Source organism: Thunnus thynnus, chromosome 10, assembly GCF_963924715.1.
Source record: "Thunnus thynnus chromosome 10, fThuThy2.1, whole genome shotgun sequence".
Lineage (NCBI taxonomy): Eukaryota > Metazoa > Chordata > Actinopteri > Scombriformes > Scombridae > Thunnus > Thunnus thynnus.
The window spans coordinates 14500139-14518839 of record NC_089526.1 but is presented as its reverse complement, the minus strand read 5'-3'; the positions used below and the strand labels follow the sequence as shown (position 1 = coordinate 14518839).

General features: G+C 39.7%; 2 protein-coding genes across 2 annotated transcripts; both read left to right on the top strand.

Moving 5' to 3' along the window:
• The first annotated feature begins 4736 nt into the window (after positions 1 to 4736).
• Positions 4737 to 10130, top strand: sbk3 (SH3 domain binding kinase family, member 3). The gene is made up of 4 exons (XM_067601264.1): positions 4737 to 5123; positions 7165 to 7312; positions 7816 to 8018; positions 9006 to 10130. The coding sequence occupies exons 1-4, from the start codon at positions 5067 to 5069 to the stop codon at positions 9777 to 9779; spliced, it is 1182 nt and encodes a 393-aa protein (XP_067457365.1). The 5' UTR covers positions 4737 to 5066; the 3' UTR covers positions 9780 to 10130.
• Positions 10131 to 15627: 5497 nt separating this feature from the next.
• On the top strand, positions 15628 to 18695 carry mfap5 (microfibril associated protein 5). Its single transcript, XM_067601262.1, has 7 exons — positions 15628 to 15743; positions 16770 to 16844; positions 16957 to 16989; positions 17148 to 17174; positions 17316 to 17403; positions 18082 to 18155; positions 18251 to 18695. Exons 2-7 carry the CDS (start codon positions 16802 to 16804, stop codon positions 18400 to 18402), a joined length of 417 nt encoding a protein of 138 aa, XP_067457363.1. The 5' UTR covers positions 15628 to 15743; positions 16770 to 16801; the 3' UTR covers positions 18403 to 18695.
• Positions 18696 to 18701: the final 6 nt, after the last annotated feature.

Here is an 18701-nt window from a genome sequence, read left to right as displayed (position 1 = left end):
CCACATGTTTAAGTTGAATATTAGACCAGAATTGGCTTCAAAACTAGTCGTGATGTCACTAATCATGCTTGTATGCCCGGCCTTTTGAAACGGATTTTCACTGAGCACAGAGAAACTTTCCACTTTCAGCAGATGAACATGAAAACAGCCTTCTAGTGTCAAAATCTGCAGATACATCATTCTGCACAGTGAAGCTCAAACATTCAACTAAAGGAACAAGAGGTCCCTTTAGTGGAGGGGGACTTTAATGTTTATAGCCATCCAAGGAAGGACAGAGACATAACTTTTGATTGGCTGTGTGTAGGGCTGCAATTAAGATCCAATTAATCTGTCACTTATTTTTCTCAATTACTGGATTTGTTATTTGGTCTATAAAATGTTAGAAAATGGTGAAACATGTTAATCACAGTTTCACTGTTTGGCCTAGTCTTTTTTATTGTGGCTATCAAACTTATGTGTCAGTGGTTTTATCGTTCCTGACTTCACCTGATTGTTTTATTCTGTTTTATGGGTTTTAATATTTTATTTATTGTCAGGCTGACTTTTTATGTTGCTCATTTAGCACTTTTATAGCTGTGTTTTTATGTGATTCTATGTGGAGCACTTTGTAGCTTTGTTTTTGATAAGTGCTATATAAATAAATATATTATTTTTATTGATCTTATTTGTGGATGTTTCTTTTGTTTGTTTTTTGAATTCCTTTTGTCCTTTGGCTGCATTTTGTATTATTTTTTTGTTTGTTTGTATGTTATTGTGTTGTGTGTACAACAAGCTGCTCCAAGCAAATTGCCCCTGGTGGTTAAAGTTGTTTGTATTGTAAGGTGACATCCTCAAATGTCTTGTTTTGGACCAACAGTCCACAACCCAAAGATATTCAGTTTACTGTCACAGAAACCAGAAAATATTCACATTTCAGAAGCTGAAATCAGAGAATTTTGACATGTTTTTCTTAAATGATTTTTCTTAAAAAATGACTCAAAACAATTAATCAATTATCAAAATAGTTGGGGATTAATTTAATAGTTGGCAACTAATCAATTAATCGACTAATCATTACAGCTCTAGCTGTGTGATTTTTGGCCAAATTAATTAAATGTTCAAATGTCACTGTCATGTAAGGAAAGATTTCAAATCCTCTTTCATGCTCTTGTGTATTTATTTAATGGTTTGTGGCTGTTGATTTATTTATTTTTGTTATTTTTTGCATACTAGTTCCACAGGCCTATCAGGGATCAAATAAACACCTTGACTGGGTTTATAGCTACATCCACATGGAAAGTAACTAAGTACATTTATTTAAGTATTGTACAATTTTGAGGTACTTTCGCCAAAAATCAAAGATTAGAGAAAAAGTCTAAAAACTGAAAACAGATTTGTGTATCATTGTTTTTTCTTCTTTTCTCTCCCATTAATCATCTCATGACTCCTCAGATTTATCTGGTGACCCTTTGGAGGGGACCGACCCCTAGGTTGGGAACCACTGAACTAAACTAATTAACTGTATATAAAGTAGTTGAAACTAGCTCCACCTGCAGCAGCTACAACAGTAACATGCTGCTTACACACTAATGCTTCAGTATTAATAATCTAATGATGTCATATATAATATTATATCAGTCAGAGGGATGAAATGAGGACTTTTACTTTAATACTTTAAGTACATTTTGCTGCTAATACTTATGTACTTTTACTTAAGCAGGATTTTTCATGCAGGACTTTTACTTGTAATGGATTATTTTTACATTGCTGTATTGATACTTTTACTTAAGTAAAGGATCTGAGTACTTCTTCCAACACTGAGCAGAATACTGTAGCTTCTTGAGGCAGATGAGAAGACAACAATACAAATACATCATAGGGATGAGAGAGTGAGATAATGTAGGCTATAACCTGATTCTGTAACTTACTGTAATGCTTTATTTTTACAGGTCTCTTAACTTTATACTAGTTTCCTGGAAATTTTCTAAGAAATTTGCAGCTATTTAATGGTTCATTCTTAGGACATTTTACAGACAGGGTGTTGCAATTTGGTACAAAATATTTTAAAAATGGAAAAAAGTCTGTGTTGTCTTCAGTAATGCAATAGCACACACTGTCCACAGAGAGGCACCATTGGATTAGTTCTCGCTTCAAACCAGAGAAGCTTCATTCAAAGTCGCCTGTCTGTGGAACCATAAATAATACACATAAGCCCTGTAGATCAGAACGACACAGTAACAGCTGGCATGCATGTGTGTTACAAGCGCCCCTTTCATCCTTCATCTCTTAATCCTTTCATCTTTGCCTTCTCTTCAGGGAGGAGGGGGCTGAAGAAAACAGAAGAAAACATTGCAGCAAGCAAACTATATAACTGTGATGCATTGCTGCACTGCTGTGGAAACACTAATCTCATAAAGCTAAGGGAAAAAAGCAGGAGATTATAACAAGCATAAAAGCTATTTTGACAGGTGCTGTTCCACTGTTATGTCACAGAGACACTATATTTCCTTCACGCTAAACCCCGTTACAAAACCATGACTGTGTTTCAAAATTAAGTACTTCAACAGACCTGAGAAGTGACAGTTGCACAAACAACTGACATCCTTCTAAAAATTAAACAAGCTCAGGATTGTTAGCATCGAGGTCACTCTAAGAACACAAAGTCAGTGTTTTCCAGTCTTACATCAACTCATGCTTCTAAATCTCTGGGTAAACTACTTAATGTCTGTTATACTGATACTTTTTGTTACTGGTTTGTGCATGTTAATGACCGTCATTAGTTTTAAGTTAAATATATGATTCAGATATTTGAAGAACAGTAAGAAGGTGCTAAATAATGAATGAGAACATCATCTTGAGACAGTTTTAAGTCAGCAGTCATGTCTGGTCCAAACATTCTGCGTTATATTGAAACTAAAACAACACTCATCACATGATGCTTCTTGTGTCTCAGTTTTCCCTCATTCATGAGTGTGCCTTTCTGTGATATATCCTATTATCTACAACAACACTGAGAGACTGTGGGTTACATCAATACCTTTACACTGTACATCATAGAATTATGCTGAAGTTGTAATTTGGAGGCGACTTTCATTCAGAATGTTATGAAATACATGAGAAGTTATGTTATTGGCACAATTCACATTGTTTAAACTCTCTGACAAGTTTTCAAAACTGTTGCTGTGTTGAAGTGCTTAATCTTCTCTTTAAATCTGTGTTACTTCATTCATTGCACCATTCTCAAAAACACGTACCAGAATAGAAACATTAGGGGAAGTGTACGGTAATAGCACTAATAGATTTAGTTAATGTAAACAAATAAGACACTCTATTATGAAATATTTTGTCGTGTTTCTTTTTTAAAAGAGCTAAAAGAGATGATAAAAGTCTTGCTGTCTGCTCATGTTTGTTGTACACCAGATTTGTATATATCTCTATCTAGAAGCAAGAGTTAGAAAAGAGGACCATCTCTTGTGTAAGCATTTTCCCTTTTTGGTGGTCAAAAGCACTCAAAATACAGAAGTGTAACCAAATAGCAAAGACATTTGTTATGTAACTTGCTAGGAACTGTCAGCAAAGATGTCATGAGCATGTGTTCTTTTACATATGTGCCTCTGCACACCAGTAGGATATAATTGTGTGCATTGTCTCTGCATTGTGCATGTGTGTGTGTGTGTGTGTGTGTGTGTTTTGTATTTGTGAATGAAAGAGAAACCCTCTTAGTAAAAGTGATGAAAGTTGTGTTTTGGTGGTGGAGTGGCGAAGGTTGTCACAGCAGGGGCCAAAGGACCCTATGGTGCAAGTACAAACATGGAAATACATGTTGGTCTTGACCGGTCGCAACACAGCAGTGGTAGTAACTTGAGCGGGGGATTGGCCGTTGTGATAGCAGCGAGTGTTTGTGTTACATAACACAGCCATTGAGCCAGTTGCATTAATAGTCCTGTAGTATGTAGTACCAAGGGAAATCTATCTGAGTAGACAGAAAGAGGAGGAGGGTGTCGAGGGATCTGGAGATGAGGTCTGACCTGCAGTTGGCACTGGGTAGGAAACAATGCTGGCATGTAGACAGCAAGGTACAGAATGAAGCTGTTTAAGGCAAAGTTTTCAGCTGTTAGCCATGTCAGTCTGTGATGATAGGAAATAATATGCATTTGGAAAGAGATAAAGGGAGATGGATTTTATGACAAGAGTAAGATGAGTGGGAAAAAGTTGTTGTTGATGGTGATAAAAAAAGAGGGAGATTAACTGAGTCAAGAAGTTAAACGTGTCATGGGAGGTGAAATAAATCTCATGTATTACATACATTGTTGTGGCTCCTGACAGGAATGCAATACAGGGAGAGCGGACAATGATACTGGTCAATAAAAGGGTCCACAAGTTGCACACTTGACTGTATCCTGTAATCCCAGTAAGATGCAGGGATCACGGATACAACTCGTTGGCCTATTCCGATCATTCCAGCATACCTGTTGATTAGATGAGGAATCCTACACTGTGGGGGGAATTCACTGACTCAGACTGACTGAGAGGGTGAGAAAGTGAGAGAGATATGGGAGGAGAGGGGGGCGTATTTGGGAAGAAACTGAATGACAGTTGAGGAGAGAGGAGGAAGGAGAGCGATGGGTTAATCTGGTCTGGCTGAATGACAGATTTAACAGTGGGACATTAACACTGCTGTATAGTGGGGGAGGGAGGGGGGGGGACGTGCACACAAGGGCAGAGAGAGAGAGAGGTTTGAAATACCTTGTTGCTGGTTCACGCGTATTTGCAGGCATAACAGGCAAGAGGCAGAGAGAGAGAGAGTTGGCACAAGAGTAGGAAAAGAGAGAGAGAGAGAGAGAGCAGTGTGTGGGTCTCCTGGGGAGAAGCACACAGTCAATATCCAGGTCTCCAGTAAACATCTATGAGCCTCCATCTATAAAGCTGCTGTGCTACTGCATGGGAGCAAGGAGCAAAGGCAAAAATATCTGCTTCAATTCCAGTTTCATTATCAGTCTGGTCGAGGACAAACAGCAGCAGATCTCCAGCATTGGACAGTAGCTAGTTGCAGCGAGAGCAGCTTGTTAGGAGGTCTTTTTCTTTAGATGCTGGAAAGTCGACACAAAGTGAACAGAGATCAATCAACTGAACAGAAAATGACAGTAAGTACTGGACTTTATATAAATCCAACATAAATACTTAAATGACAGCCAGCTGGGTTTAGAAATATTCATGAAATTATTATATTGTGCAAAAACACAAAACAGACAAACTGCAAAACACACACAACTGTAATTATATGCCGTTTGTCCAGATGGTCGGGTGTGTGTTTTTGCAGCTACAGGTATATGATGAGATGACATGCAGGCATGGCTTCAAGGCTGCAAAGGTTTGATAGACAATGTCTCTGAAGGATTTTCAGCTTGTAACGTTGAGCTCTCGCTGGACTTCAAAGTTGTTAATTATGTTAGCTTGTGCAGAGCCCTCGGTTAAATCATAGAGACTTTTTGAATCTCAGATCTCTTGCTGCTCTGCCAAGAGGCCATTATCTAAGGGGTTTAATTAATAATCGCCTCCTGCTTACAAGGACATGTAAATATCAGGATGCTCTTGCTGCAAATGTTTTAGATGCATCTGTGAAGATTTATCATCTGTTTATCATTTATCATCTGTTCAACCATGACCTGGATAAAAGCCATTTGCAAGTAATTTGCAAAATGTAATAATTTACATTCACTGCAATTTGGCAGTGGCGGAATGAGGAGCAGCTGAAGAATGTCATAATATGACAAACATAAGATGTGTTAACTGCTCTGTAAACGATACCAAACTGAGATTTGAATACAGAAATTTAACACTGCATGTGCTTTCAGTATTAAACCCTGAAATGGCATAAATGATTTAACATAGACACCTTTTTAATGTGATTATCCTTTAATATGAGTTGACACAATACAATATCTCCAATTTGACTTTCCCTGCATTTGGTAATTGTCTCAAGTGCAGTAAAAGTTGGAGATACAAACTGGAGGCTGTTGGTGCACCGATAGAGCAACATCAGTCCGTACACCATTGATCTTGAAACAGGTGGTCATCTGCCCTTATTAAAATAGAGCTGTCTTGTTAATATCTGTGCCAAGCAGAACACTCTGACCAGATGAAACTTGCAGTCTTATTTTTGGTTGCACATCAGATTCATTTGTTTGTCAAAGAGCAACTCATAACTCATAAGATCCATTCATTTTCTGCACTGCTTATCTTTTTTGGCTTTCAGGTAATCTCCTAATATAAATCTTAATTGTAAAATGGGACCATTTCATCTCTTATCACCACCTGAGATTTATTAGTGATTGGAAAATCTTGGTTACCATAATTAGACTTAAAAGATTAGCGTAATGTTTGTAAACTAACCAGTAACCACCAAAAATGTGTTTGCAAGGTAGAAACAAGGCTAATTCGATCAAAAGCAAAATTGATTGCCCTCTTAGGTCAGTTACGCAAGTGTACATGTGGAAGGTCAAAAGTAAAAATACGTTTATTTTTTGTGTTAAGCTGTGTGTCGTAACCGTACACACCCTTCCTAATTTGCTGGGGCATGTGGTAGAGGATCTTCTTCTAAGGATGTCATCATGGATGTGACTTCATGAAACACAGAATGACGATGGAAGCTGAGTGACAGCGCCAAATGTTCTGATCGCCCTGATAAGACATTGTATTGATGTCTGAAGTTTATCCTGTCTATAGGACACTGGAGATCATGCCAGATCAGCGGAACTTAACACAATATGTTCCACCAGTTTCTGTCAAATGCATGCTGGGATAGCACCAGTTCCTTCAACTCTTAATAAGAATAAGCATGCAAAAGTGTTTTCCCACCTTTTTTAACACAATGAAAACCCCTTGCAACTCATGAGAATGGTTTTAGCACATTTCTATAGCAAGGAATGAGATATATGTGATTTTAAGTTGCAGAGTTTTTGTTTCGCAATGAGCCGCGTAGCAGGTTCAGGTAACACGCCAGCATACACAGCCTCCGATTCAAACTTCATTCTCTGAAGTTATCTATCATTAACATCAACACATGCCAGTCAAGCTGTGGATCTTCTTTCTCTTGACGCCACTGAACAAATCATCATCTGACTGCAGGGATCATGCAATGACATTTAATATTGATTTGTGTATGCGTGTGTGTGTATCCAACAGGCTGCAGCAGGTCAGGAACTTGACGAGCTGTGTTACCTGTCGGCGCAGTCCATGTCGACCCTGAAGGTCTCCAACCACTTCCAGGTGGTAAAACTCCTGGGAGAAGGATCCTATGGAAAGGTCATGTTGGCCGTACATAGAAAGAGAGGTTAGTGCAAGACTTAAGGTTAAAGGTCATGGCAGTTTGAGCTGGTTATACTTCTATTTAAATCAAATTTCCTAATGCTTGTATTTCTAATTGAACTCCTACTGCCTAATGTGAAATCAGTGAAATGGTATATCTCCACTGCAGTACATTTATCTCTCAGGTTTCACACTCAGGTTTTTCTCTAACGAAGAAAGTACACATGTGTTGGCTCAGTACTACAGTTATGTGAGAACAGATCTGTCTTTTGAGAGTGTTCACTTAACCTTTTGCACTTCTGTGGCTGTAATGAAGTGCTTTGGTACATTCTTTGGGATAGAGTTGCTGCAACTGTGGTGTAGCTGTGTAATGCAGTCGCCCCAAAGGGGAAGTTATATTTGTTCACAGTGTTAGTGATGGATAGTACACTCATTCCTTCCATGATGACAGTTTTTTGACACGATTCAAAGCTAAAGCTAATGAAATATTTCAGAATTCAACAAGTTGTCTTGCTTAATTTCTCGTAGGAACCCCGATGGCTCTGAAGTTCTTCCCTCGTGAGTCTACCTCTCTCACCTCTTTCCTGCGTGAATACAATCTCTCCCTTTCTTACTGCACCCATCCTTCTCTGACACGGGCGCTTGGCATCTTCTTTTCCACACCTACCTACTATGTCTTTGCCCAGCAAGCTGGTCTCTATGGTGACCTCTACAACGTAATAGTGTCAGAGGTCAGTTTGGGTGATGTGTGTCATTAACATTTTAACATTTTAATGATTGAATTATCCAGCCTGATGAACTTTTGCTTGCAAAATGAAGTACAGAGGATGTTTCCTCTAGTTTCAGCAGAAGAAAAGCTTGCATGTGCTCTGTTACTGTTAGATATTAACTTTAGGTTGTAATATTAATTGCAATATTACTTGTTAGAGGCTGCAACCTTGTCTCCCAGGCATTATGTTTATATCCTACTAATTTGCCACAGTAAATATGTTTTGAAAGAAACAAATGAGGAAACATTATGATAGTTTATGATACTAAACATATCTGCAGAACATTTACTGACAATGTCTGTCATTTGTTTTACCTACAATATCCGCTGCAATACAATATCCACTCGTAGCAACTGAAGCATGATTAAACTTGTTTATAATTGGAAAAAGAAAGTGACTTGAAGCAGGAGATGGGAAGTGTTTACTTTAAGCACTTTTGTACTAGAAAAAGTTATGCCTGTGACAAAACAAATAAGAACTAAGTTATATAAGCGTAATTTTAAGTAGACACAGTTGTAGGCTGATCTGCATGACAGAGAGAATCAGATGCAATAGTCCATTAGACCATACTATATGTCTGTACTGTTGCTTTCTCAAAGGGAATTTCATGGAAAATGTAACTGCTGACCCTGCCCTTTTTAGTTCTCATTTATGTCAGTAAAAACTTGCTTCATAAAGGCTTTCAGCTCTCCCTCTTCTGTATTTTGTCACTGCCAGTAACATTAAGAGGGCTGATAAGAACAAGGGCACCCTGCTCACTGACTGAAGAGGGAAGCATGTGAAGTAAAGCAGGGGTTTCCAAGAGCGTCACAAACCACTTTGGTGACGCAGATTTAGTTTGTCTTACACCAATGATGTGGTGTTCTTACCAGACTTCACCTAAATGAGACCTCTCATATAATCTGAAATGTTAAGTTATAAAGAGTATGTTTTCTGTCTCTGTTTTAGGATGGGGTGGATGAAGAATGTGTCCAGAGGGTGATGTCCCAACTGAGCGGTGCTGTTATGCACCTCCACTCTCTGGGCTTCGTGCACCGTGACATTAAACCTGAGAATATCTTCCTGTGTGACAGTTCCTGTCGCTGGGTCAAGCTGGGTGACTTTGGTCTCACCCGGGCCATCGGCTACACCGTTCGCGGCGTCTGGTATGACTCGCCCTTCTGTACTCCCGAGGTGGAGCCTGCCAAGGAGGCTCAGAAGGAGAGGGAGAGGAGGGAGTGTGAAGGAACTGAGGAGGAGATGGAAGACCTTTGGATAACAGTGGAGCCCTCTATTGACAGCTGGGCCCTTGGTGTACTCATCTACTGCCTATTAACTGGCTGCTTCCCCTGGGAGGAGAGCACCCATGATGACCATGGCTACAGAAGATACAAGCAGTGGTTTGACCAGGAGGAGAAGATCAGGGGAGGCGAGTGGAGGGGTGAGGAGGACATTGACAGTTACACAATCATGAAGGCAAACCACAGTGACAACCCTCCGCCTTCTCAGTTTGAGGGCCTCAGCCCGTTTGTGATGACTCTTTTCCGCGAGCTGCTCCACCCGCAGCCCAAGCAGCGTGGAAGCCCAGAGGAGATCCTGAGCTACCTGGGAGGGCCATGGCTGATGGAGACAGCGATAGAGGAGAAGAGGAAAGCAGAGGAGGCAGAGAAGGAGGCCAGAAAAATAAGAGAGGGAGGAGGAGTAGGAGAGGAGCTGGTGAGGGAAGGAAGGGGGGAGAGATAAACTTTGTCTGTATAAAATTATTCATATTCATGGAATTGTTTTGATAGTTTTTCGATGAATGTTTGACGTTGAAAAAAAAGCTGCAATATCTTTTTTATGTATGCTTATAGATATGAATGTATACAGTATGAGGTGCTGTATTTTTAATATTTTTGTAAATATTCTTACTAGAGTTATCACTTCCATTGTTGTATAAATTCCAGTATGTATATGTGTGTCTTAATAAGAAGAGTCTAGATAAAACAAGAAAAGTTTGATGTCTGAAAGCTTGAGTTGTATTACAATGCCTGTAAAGAAAATTGTATTGGAGTTGTTGTCTTAATAAAATAAAGCTCTTGTAATTAAATTAAATCTGGAGATGGATCTCTGAAAACACACAAAACGCTGTATTGTGAGGACAACTCCACTCCTATTGTAACTGGAGTCTGTCCTCCCAAGAAAAACGACCCTATAGGGTGTATATTCAGTCTCCCAAAAAAACCTATAGTTACGTTTGAGTGACAGACTCCATCTAACAGCCGTTATAATTATGACCCGGAGAAGTGACGTAGTTACGATGATGTCTATATAAGGTAACTTCTTCATTAGGAGGAGGTGGCTTGGGTGGATGTCTAGATACATAGAAAAAGTGGACTTTAGCTGCAGGAGACCGCTGTTTGCTTCCCATTTCCAACTGTGAGTTGTAGCATGGTGTTAACTGTTGCCATGACGAAGACGGTTGACTTACTTCAAGGAAGTAGTGACCCCGGTTCAAGTGAATATTTTAAGGCAAATCATGATCTTTCGGATCTTTCGGAAAGCAGCATATTACGCTCCAATAGGTGGTTCTGCAGTGCAGGTACAAACAACCTATGTGGTCATTTAATTTGGATGACTTATCGACATATTACATTAAATTTGGTTGCCAAATTTAAATCATTTAAATCATTGATGTTCTCTCTGTACCAAATTTCTGAACTACAAATCTATTTTTATTCATACCTTATCAGTCATTAATAAATGAGTGATTAATCCTTAATAACGCTTTCAGAGAGCAGAGAATGTGTATTCTTTGGGTTTCCAACTATTTTACACTATTCTCTGTCACCTTAAACAGTGTACAAATTTTTATTTTATGTTGAAATATTTCATTTTTTGTGCCAAAAGTGTTTTTATTGCTCTCAAATGTCAAATTAGGCCAAATTTGACCTGAACAGTATGTAAGTGTTAAGGACTCCTCCCAAAAACTTTGATCCCTGACGTTGGAATGGAGCCCGCTGCAGGGCCTAATGATAGACAAAACATCATTTATCATGAACACTGGGCTCCCCAACTTTTGGCACGTTTTACTGTGTTTTGATGACAGTCTATGTTTCAGTTATGTATCAACAGAGCTCACAACCTTGCAACCCCTTTTTTCATATTTTGCAATATAATTACTTGTTAGTGATATATGAAGAATAAAAAACTTGAGAAATATCATCAACAACTTGTGAGGCCTTCATAATAAACCTGAAGAAGAGCACCTATGTGGAGCAGTGACATCTCTGACGTAGTGAAGCAACAGGTGCTGTTGAACAGAAGAAGTACATCTAAAATTGGACTGAACAATACAACCTGATAGTGACACCAGTGTGATCTCTTCCAAGTTTCATTGATACAGACCTCAGGCATACAACCTGCAGTAGGAAAGACATGATATTCATTCTCACTTTCTGTATACATTATTTTGAAGCTAAAATTGCTTTTTTGTCATTATAATATACTGTACTAGGATACATGACGGACTCATGTGTTGACAGTAAAACAAAGCTCACGTGAAATATACACAGATGGCAGGTTGACCTCCATACTGTTCATGGGGACTCCTGTCCTACATCTGTCACAGAGGGCAATTACTAGTTGAAAAATTACCTGCACTCCAGTTACGGTGCCCTCAAAAGTATGCTTTGGTATTGCTAATGGCCACTTTGTACACTTAGGCCAATACTGAATCATGCTATGATGATACCAGCTGTCTGCTACTGCAGAGGCAAAGGCCTTGGAAGTCTAAAAGTCTAAAATAGTACAAAAACTTTCTTCCCGGCTCTGTTCACTTCTGCTGCAATCACTAAATGCAATGCATGGCAGGAATTTAACTTTGCAACTTTAACTTTTACATAACAGCGTGCAAAATATTACAGTTTCAAATTGGAGTGGATCCCTGTTGGTAGCAAGCTGCTAATGTGCAGTGTGTATGCCAGTAGGGCTTGTGCTAACCCCTGCTAAGGGCCACTCCAGATGGATTTATAAATAGACCCCAACCCCATCTATTTACACACCATACACATCATCACCTCCCTCTGACTATCTGCACCCCACAGCCCTTCAAATGCAAAAGTCAGGCTGCCTTGGCGACCACAAGCCTGTAAAAGCACAATCTAATGGAACACTGTGACCCATCTCGCCTGTTAACTCCCTCGTTTCTGCTCTCTTTTTATCTCTTGCTGATTACTTCTGCCTTGTGTTTCTCCTCTCATGCCACCCTGTGGTTTCCTTTCATCTTTGCTTCTATGGTCACATCTACTTTGTGCACCCCTCACTCTTGGCGGCCTTTATGCCCTCGCTTTTTGGACTTCTCTCTTCTCAAGACACTGCCAATGTGAACCAAGAACTGCTTTAGCTGTGTCTTATAGTACGTTTACATTAAAACACTTGATATCTCCTTTAGATACGGCTGTCTGGGATGCGTTGTTTTCTGGGAACAGAGGAACAAGGCTCATGTGACAGCAGGGTGGGGAGTTAATGGAGGAACACAGTCTGACAAATGGAAACACATGGCACGGTACACAGAAACAATGGAGTGCCAACACAAAGATGCTGATCGAGGTGCAAATCCAAAGTCCGTGAGGACAGATAGCAGGGATGATGAAAACAGGGGAAACGATGACAGCTTTACATGCGGACTGCTGTCCTGACTAAAATACAAATAAAATGTCACAGAGATTACTTCAACTCATGTAGGTATATCTAGGTCACAACAGTCCCTTTCAGACGCTTGTGAAAATGGAAGACATACTGTCCAATCAAGAAAACCACAACCTCGATTTAGATTTGCAACATCAGGAAGATTCCAGTTTCATGATGCTCACCAAAGTATAAAATATTATGAGGGTCTACACGGTGTCACATTCACTGTCTATAAAGCATCTTATTTTATATCTTATATCTCACATCACATTACCTTGTTTCTAGCTTTTGAAGCGAGTTTCTTGTGTTTCTTTAAACTAATGTTTATCTTTTACCATAAACAGAGAGGGTATGACGAAAATGGGGTGGAAACCTATATTAGATGTAACCGATATTTCGACAGATATCTGATAAAAGATGTCACATGTTGCAAGAATGATGTCTGGAAAAACACACACCGATATAAGAGCCGGATTGATGGCTGGAGTGGAGCAAATAAAGATTTCAGTGTCTGAAATGTATCCCCGCAGTGAAGAAAACCACTCGGGTCATCATGGCCTAATATTTCACTTACGCTCCAAACTTTCTCTGCGTCCACCCTTGTTAACGTTCAGCGACTTTAATCGTTTTAGCAGGATCGAGAGCCATGATACTGGTTCAGTAAGAGAGCCTCGAATTATCGCTTTTGCACACTGAGAGGCACTGACGGGCAACACTGGATCTAGTTTATAAGTTATGAATGAACAGTTACTGAGAATTGCAATGTGCTAGTGGGAGAGTTCAGGTGCTCCCCTGAGTGTGTGCGCGTGTTTGTTTTCATGCAGAGAAAACACAACAACGATGAAAAATGTATCAGCTGGTTGAAGTGCAGAGACGAGGAGACATCAGAGGAGCGTACTGGGGTGAAAAGGAGGTCAGTGAGCGAGTATGTATTGCAGACCTGGCATGCTACATGCAATGCCATCCAACTAATAAACAAGTCAAGAGATTATCATGTGTTTACTATCTGGCATGTTTGCCATTCTGCATTGCTTTCTGGCTCCCCCAACACCTGACTACTTTCTTGTCTTCCTTGTATTTCTTCATCTTTAGCCTCTCCCAGCTCCCTGTTGCTCTCACGTTGAAGCAGCATGGGCAGAGTGGCAGGATGATGTGTTCACAGGATTGACCGTCGCTCTTGGCTCCTCTTCTCCTCTCTTTTGCTTACACTGCCTCCATCTGTCAAGCTGTCATCAGCCTCCCCCAGTCGACCTTGTTAGGGCCACCCCGCAGGCACTCACCCTGCAGTGCGTGTAGCCCCGATATGTCAAGGGGATGATGAGTGTCTCTCTCTTGAACCAACTAGGGCCTATGGGGTGGGAGCCAGTGAGAGTTTTGTTGTCTGTGACTTCAGGGGTATGTGTAGCAATATTTATATTAGTCAAGCCCAGGGGAGGCAATGCAGCATCAAGTTTCCCTTCCAATGTAGCTATAACAGTCCCAATGAAAAGCATCTTTTGGGATCTTGGAATACTTAAAAGGTAACTTATGTAAACTGGTAATTGAGAAATTGCGGTTTAGGGATGACAGATATTTAACATACAAACATAAATTGTCCACAAAAAAATGTTAAAATTCCTTAAACTCCTATTACTTATTTTTATCACTGAATTGAGTGCAACTACTGCTGATCAAAGTTGTCATTTTGCAGGAAACTGTGCCACATCTATTGTCTTTTTTGAGGAACTGGACACATTTTTATGCATAAAATGTCAAAGTTGGTCTCACCGAGCTGATGACAGAGAATTAGTGACTTGACTTCATCATAGATCACAAACTTTCTTGGCATCTATGTAGTGACACTATTTTTATTTCAAATAGGTCATCTGAGCAAATACGTTTGTATAAAGATTTACTTGTGCAATTCTAAGCTTGCTTTACTTTTTGAAGGGTATCCTCTGTTAATGTACAATATTGAAATGTGGCTATTCCAAAATCACTCACAGGAATAAATAAAGAATTAATAAAGAAGCTAAAAATCAGACTGTTATGACAGACATGATCTCCCTAAATACATTTAATCTTTTTGTTTCAGCAATTTCCCCCTAATAGAAGATAAACATTCCCCAAAATCCAAATAAACCAAGCAAGAATTAATTTATTCCTCTAGCAATAAACCATGTAGTGACAGAGAAGTTACATGTAAATAGTTTGTGCTCAGGAATGTGCAACACATAAAATAGGGAGTTGAAATCCATGTTAAACACATTCAGTTATGTCGGCGAAACTCACATTAGACTAATCCAGTATCAAACCTAACAGAGGCCTTAACTCAACTGTTAGTAGCCTTGACAAGTGTAACAGTCAGTAACTTCGACTGACCTCTATGTTGAGGCCAAAGACTGCTTTTCTAAGTATGCTGTTCCACCTGCTGGTTATGTCAAAAATTGCAAAAGTCAAAGCTGAGGCCCACTATTGAGTGGTTGGATACTTTTGTTAATTTATGTCCTTTAAATCTGAGCTGATCTCATGAGAATAAAATAGCCAAAATTCATAAAAATCTACCTGCTCTTACAATAAGAGTAGCAAATCTATCCAGACAAATCATGCATCTCTGATCTTTATATCTTATAAAACAGTTAGTGTTAGCCCTTTGCCACTTGTGTACCTTGACACATTTAACGTAGCCTATCTAATGAACAAGAACACCTGCCCTACTTTTTTTGGGTGAGGACAGACCGAATGTTTTGCTTTGTGTGTTGGTCCAGCGCGCTGTAACTGAATATATATATAACTTAAAATACTTAAGATGGCCATAAAAAGCCGTATGAACCGAAGAGAAAAACATGAAGACATCAACCATACATGCTGAATTTGTCACCAGATTGGGGTTGGTGGGAAAAAAAGTGAAAGTAAGAAAATTATGATGGGAAGGAGGCTAGGGGGAGGAGGAGGAGGAGGAGGAGGGAGAGAGAGAGAAGGAGAGAGAAGGAGGGGAAAAAACAGAAGACAAAAGATTCATAAAAACTAAAGAAGTTGTGGACGACAGCAAAAGTTGTGAGTACAAGTTAATTATGCATCTTTTTCACCTGATTTTAACACATTCTGTAGGAAAATACATCATCTGCAGATGTAAAATAACACATCCAAAGATATTAATGGAGGGATTTCATATTGATTAGATGAATTATGAATGCTTGCCCGATTAACTGATTCACATCAGAATTTGTAGTGTATAGTTAAGTGGTGTGTGGTTGCATGCAAAGTTCAGTAAGTACAAGCAGTGAAAAACATGTCACTCGAATAAACAAATCAACAGAGGCATGCACTGAGTTAAACCAGGACAACCCGGAGTTTCAAATTTCCCTAAATGCAAATGTATGACTCTGGGACTGAAGGTTGCTGCAGAAAAGACTCAACTTGTGGCAAAACTGTCATGCTCAGAGTGGCTGGTGATGATCGTACAGTTGGGGAAGCACTAATATGTCCTATGAAGAGAGAGCTGGAAAAGAATGTGCGACTGTAACAGAGGAGGGGTGGAGGGGTGCTTAAATAGGGCACAAAAAACACATTCTTTTGAGAGAACTCACATCTTGGACTCCAAAGTTACACTGACACATCACGAGAGGAATGATGCAGGGCGGGAGAGAAGAGAGGAGAGGGAGAAAGAGGAAAAAAAGGATAGAGGAAAACAACTCTTTAGAGCTAGAAAAGGTTTAATAGTGTCATTTTAAACTTTTTCTTTACTTGCCCCACTGCTACTTTATGTAGCTGTTTATTTGCAGTCCAATTTATACTAGGATACACTGTAGAGCCGATTATTCCACATGAAGCAGCATTACATCAGGCATTCATCAACGATGACAACCTGTCTGTTATCCAAAACATAGCACTCCTCTACACGTGTATTTTCAGCTGGAGCAAAACTTTAGGGAAAACATTACTGTGACGTGAAGTGTTGGGAGAATTTACCTGCAAGGGGATTAAAGAAAACATAAACAGCACAAAAATCCTGAGTGAGGATATTGAACAGTTCCACTCTGTGAAATCATCCTGACTCTTTTCCTCTTTGGTTTCCTCCAGCTCGTAAAGCGTACCTCTTACAAGTTGAAGGAATGGGCATCCTTCCAGTGGTCCTGCTTCTCTGCAGTTTCCACGGTAACTCTGCCAAACAGAACACACAAATCATCTTGTTTAATTATGGTTGAGTCGCTGTGTGTTTGTTTTTAATGCTGTGAAACACTCCCCTCATGTGGTTTCTGTTCCACAGCACTCACAGCTGTAGTCCAAGCCCAGGAGACGGGTAATTCTCTTCTCTTCATATGAGTATATATATATATGTCACATTTTAGATCAGGACCAGTTATGCTGCATATCATCTGTCAGTCTGTGAGTCATTGCAGTGTGTCACTGCTAAGATGTTTTTCCCAATCTGATTGTGTGTCCTCTCCTTGTTTCTAGAGAGCACTGAGACACCCTTGCCAGCCAGTGAGTGACTACAGAACAGCGAGGGCGTCTAAACTAAGCTCTTGGCACAAATACTCACCAATTTGCAAGTTTCGGTCTGCCTCATCTTGTTAGTGTGCTTGATACAATTTCAATACGTCATGTAACTTTGTGTCTCCGCAGACTGCAGGGAGGAGATGTATCCTTGCACCAGGATGTACTCGGTTCATCGGCCCATCAAGAAGTGTATTGGTGGGCTTTGCCTCTACAGGTGACCTGCAGTTTTTCTACAGAAATACTTTCTAATTCAGTAATTCACCTGCAGAGTGATTTATACATTTATGAGTGAGACGAAAAGTTGGGGGGGACACTTTAAACACACACAAACACACACAGACTCTTGCAAAAATCAGTGGTGAAAGAAGTACTCAGATCCTTTACTTAAAAGTACTCCTGCATTCAAATTATTATTTTCAGTAAAATATATTTAAAAGTATAAATAATGAAAGTACTCGTTGTGCAGCAGAATGACCCTTGTCAGTGTTTTATTATAACAGATTGCATCATTGGATTAATATTAATGATGCATAAATGTGTAAGCAGCTTTTAATGTTGTAGTTGGCTGAGGTAGAGCTGATTTTAAATACTTTATATAGTGTTGGGTAGTTTGATCTAAAAAAAATGTATGATCCTGTTTTGAATGTATATTCTTAACCTGTTAAGTAACAGTAACTAAAGCCATCAGATAAATGTAGATGGAATAAAATTTACATTATTTGCCTCTGAAATGTAGTGGAGTAAAAGTATAAAGTAGAAGAAAAAGACTATTTGAGTAAATGCACTTTGTTGAACTGGCAGAACTGATTGATACATTTTTGTTACTGTAGCTGGACTCAAACTGTGTCACAATATTCCCTGATATTCATATTTTATTCTGTTTCTGACACAGCCATCCTCGGGTCTATGTGATCAACAATGAGATCTGTATGAGGACAGTGTGCCAACAAGACGAGTATCTGAAAGGTAGAACAGTCTTCATGTAGAACAAGCACCATGACGTTGGGTTCATTACCATGCATTTAGAGAAATAACCTGTCTGGCTCTTTTACACTTTACAGCTGAACTGTGCAGAGAGTTGTCCGGGTGGCCCAGGCGTGTTGAAAGGTCATCTAATAAGAAACGGTGTCGCAATCGCCGTAGCAACCCCCAAACTTGGGCAAACAAGGCCAAAGATGGCAGCGTGACCACCAGTGAGGATGGAGCCCTTTAGAGACATAAAACCGAGGGTCGTCGTCATAAAAGGCAGCCCATAACACCGTAAATCCTCCGCTCAACACCTGAGGGTCTCTTTCTTTCTCTTTCACACATACGTGTGCTGAGTCATATCTATGTTTATGTATTAGTCTTTTAATTGTCTGTGAATATGAAAGGAGTGCTCATTTCGTCTGTGTGTTTTTGGACACAGATCATGTCTTCCATGGTTTACGATCCATTTAAGGTACTGTAGTAATGGGCCTATAGCAGCACTGAGTCATTTCATTGTACAAAGAAAGACACTCTGTCGTGGAT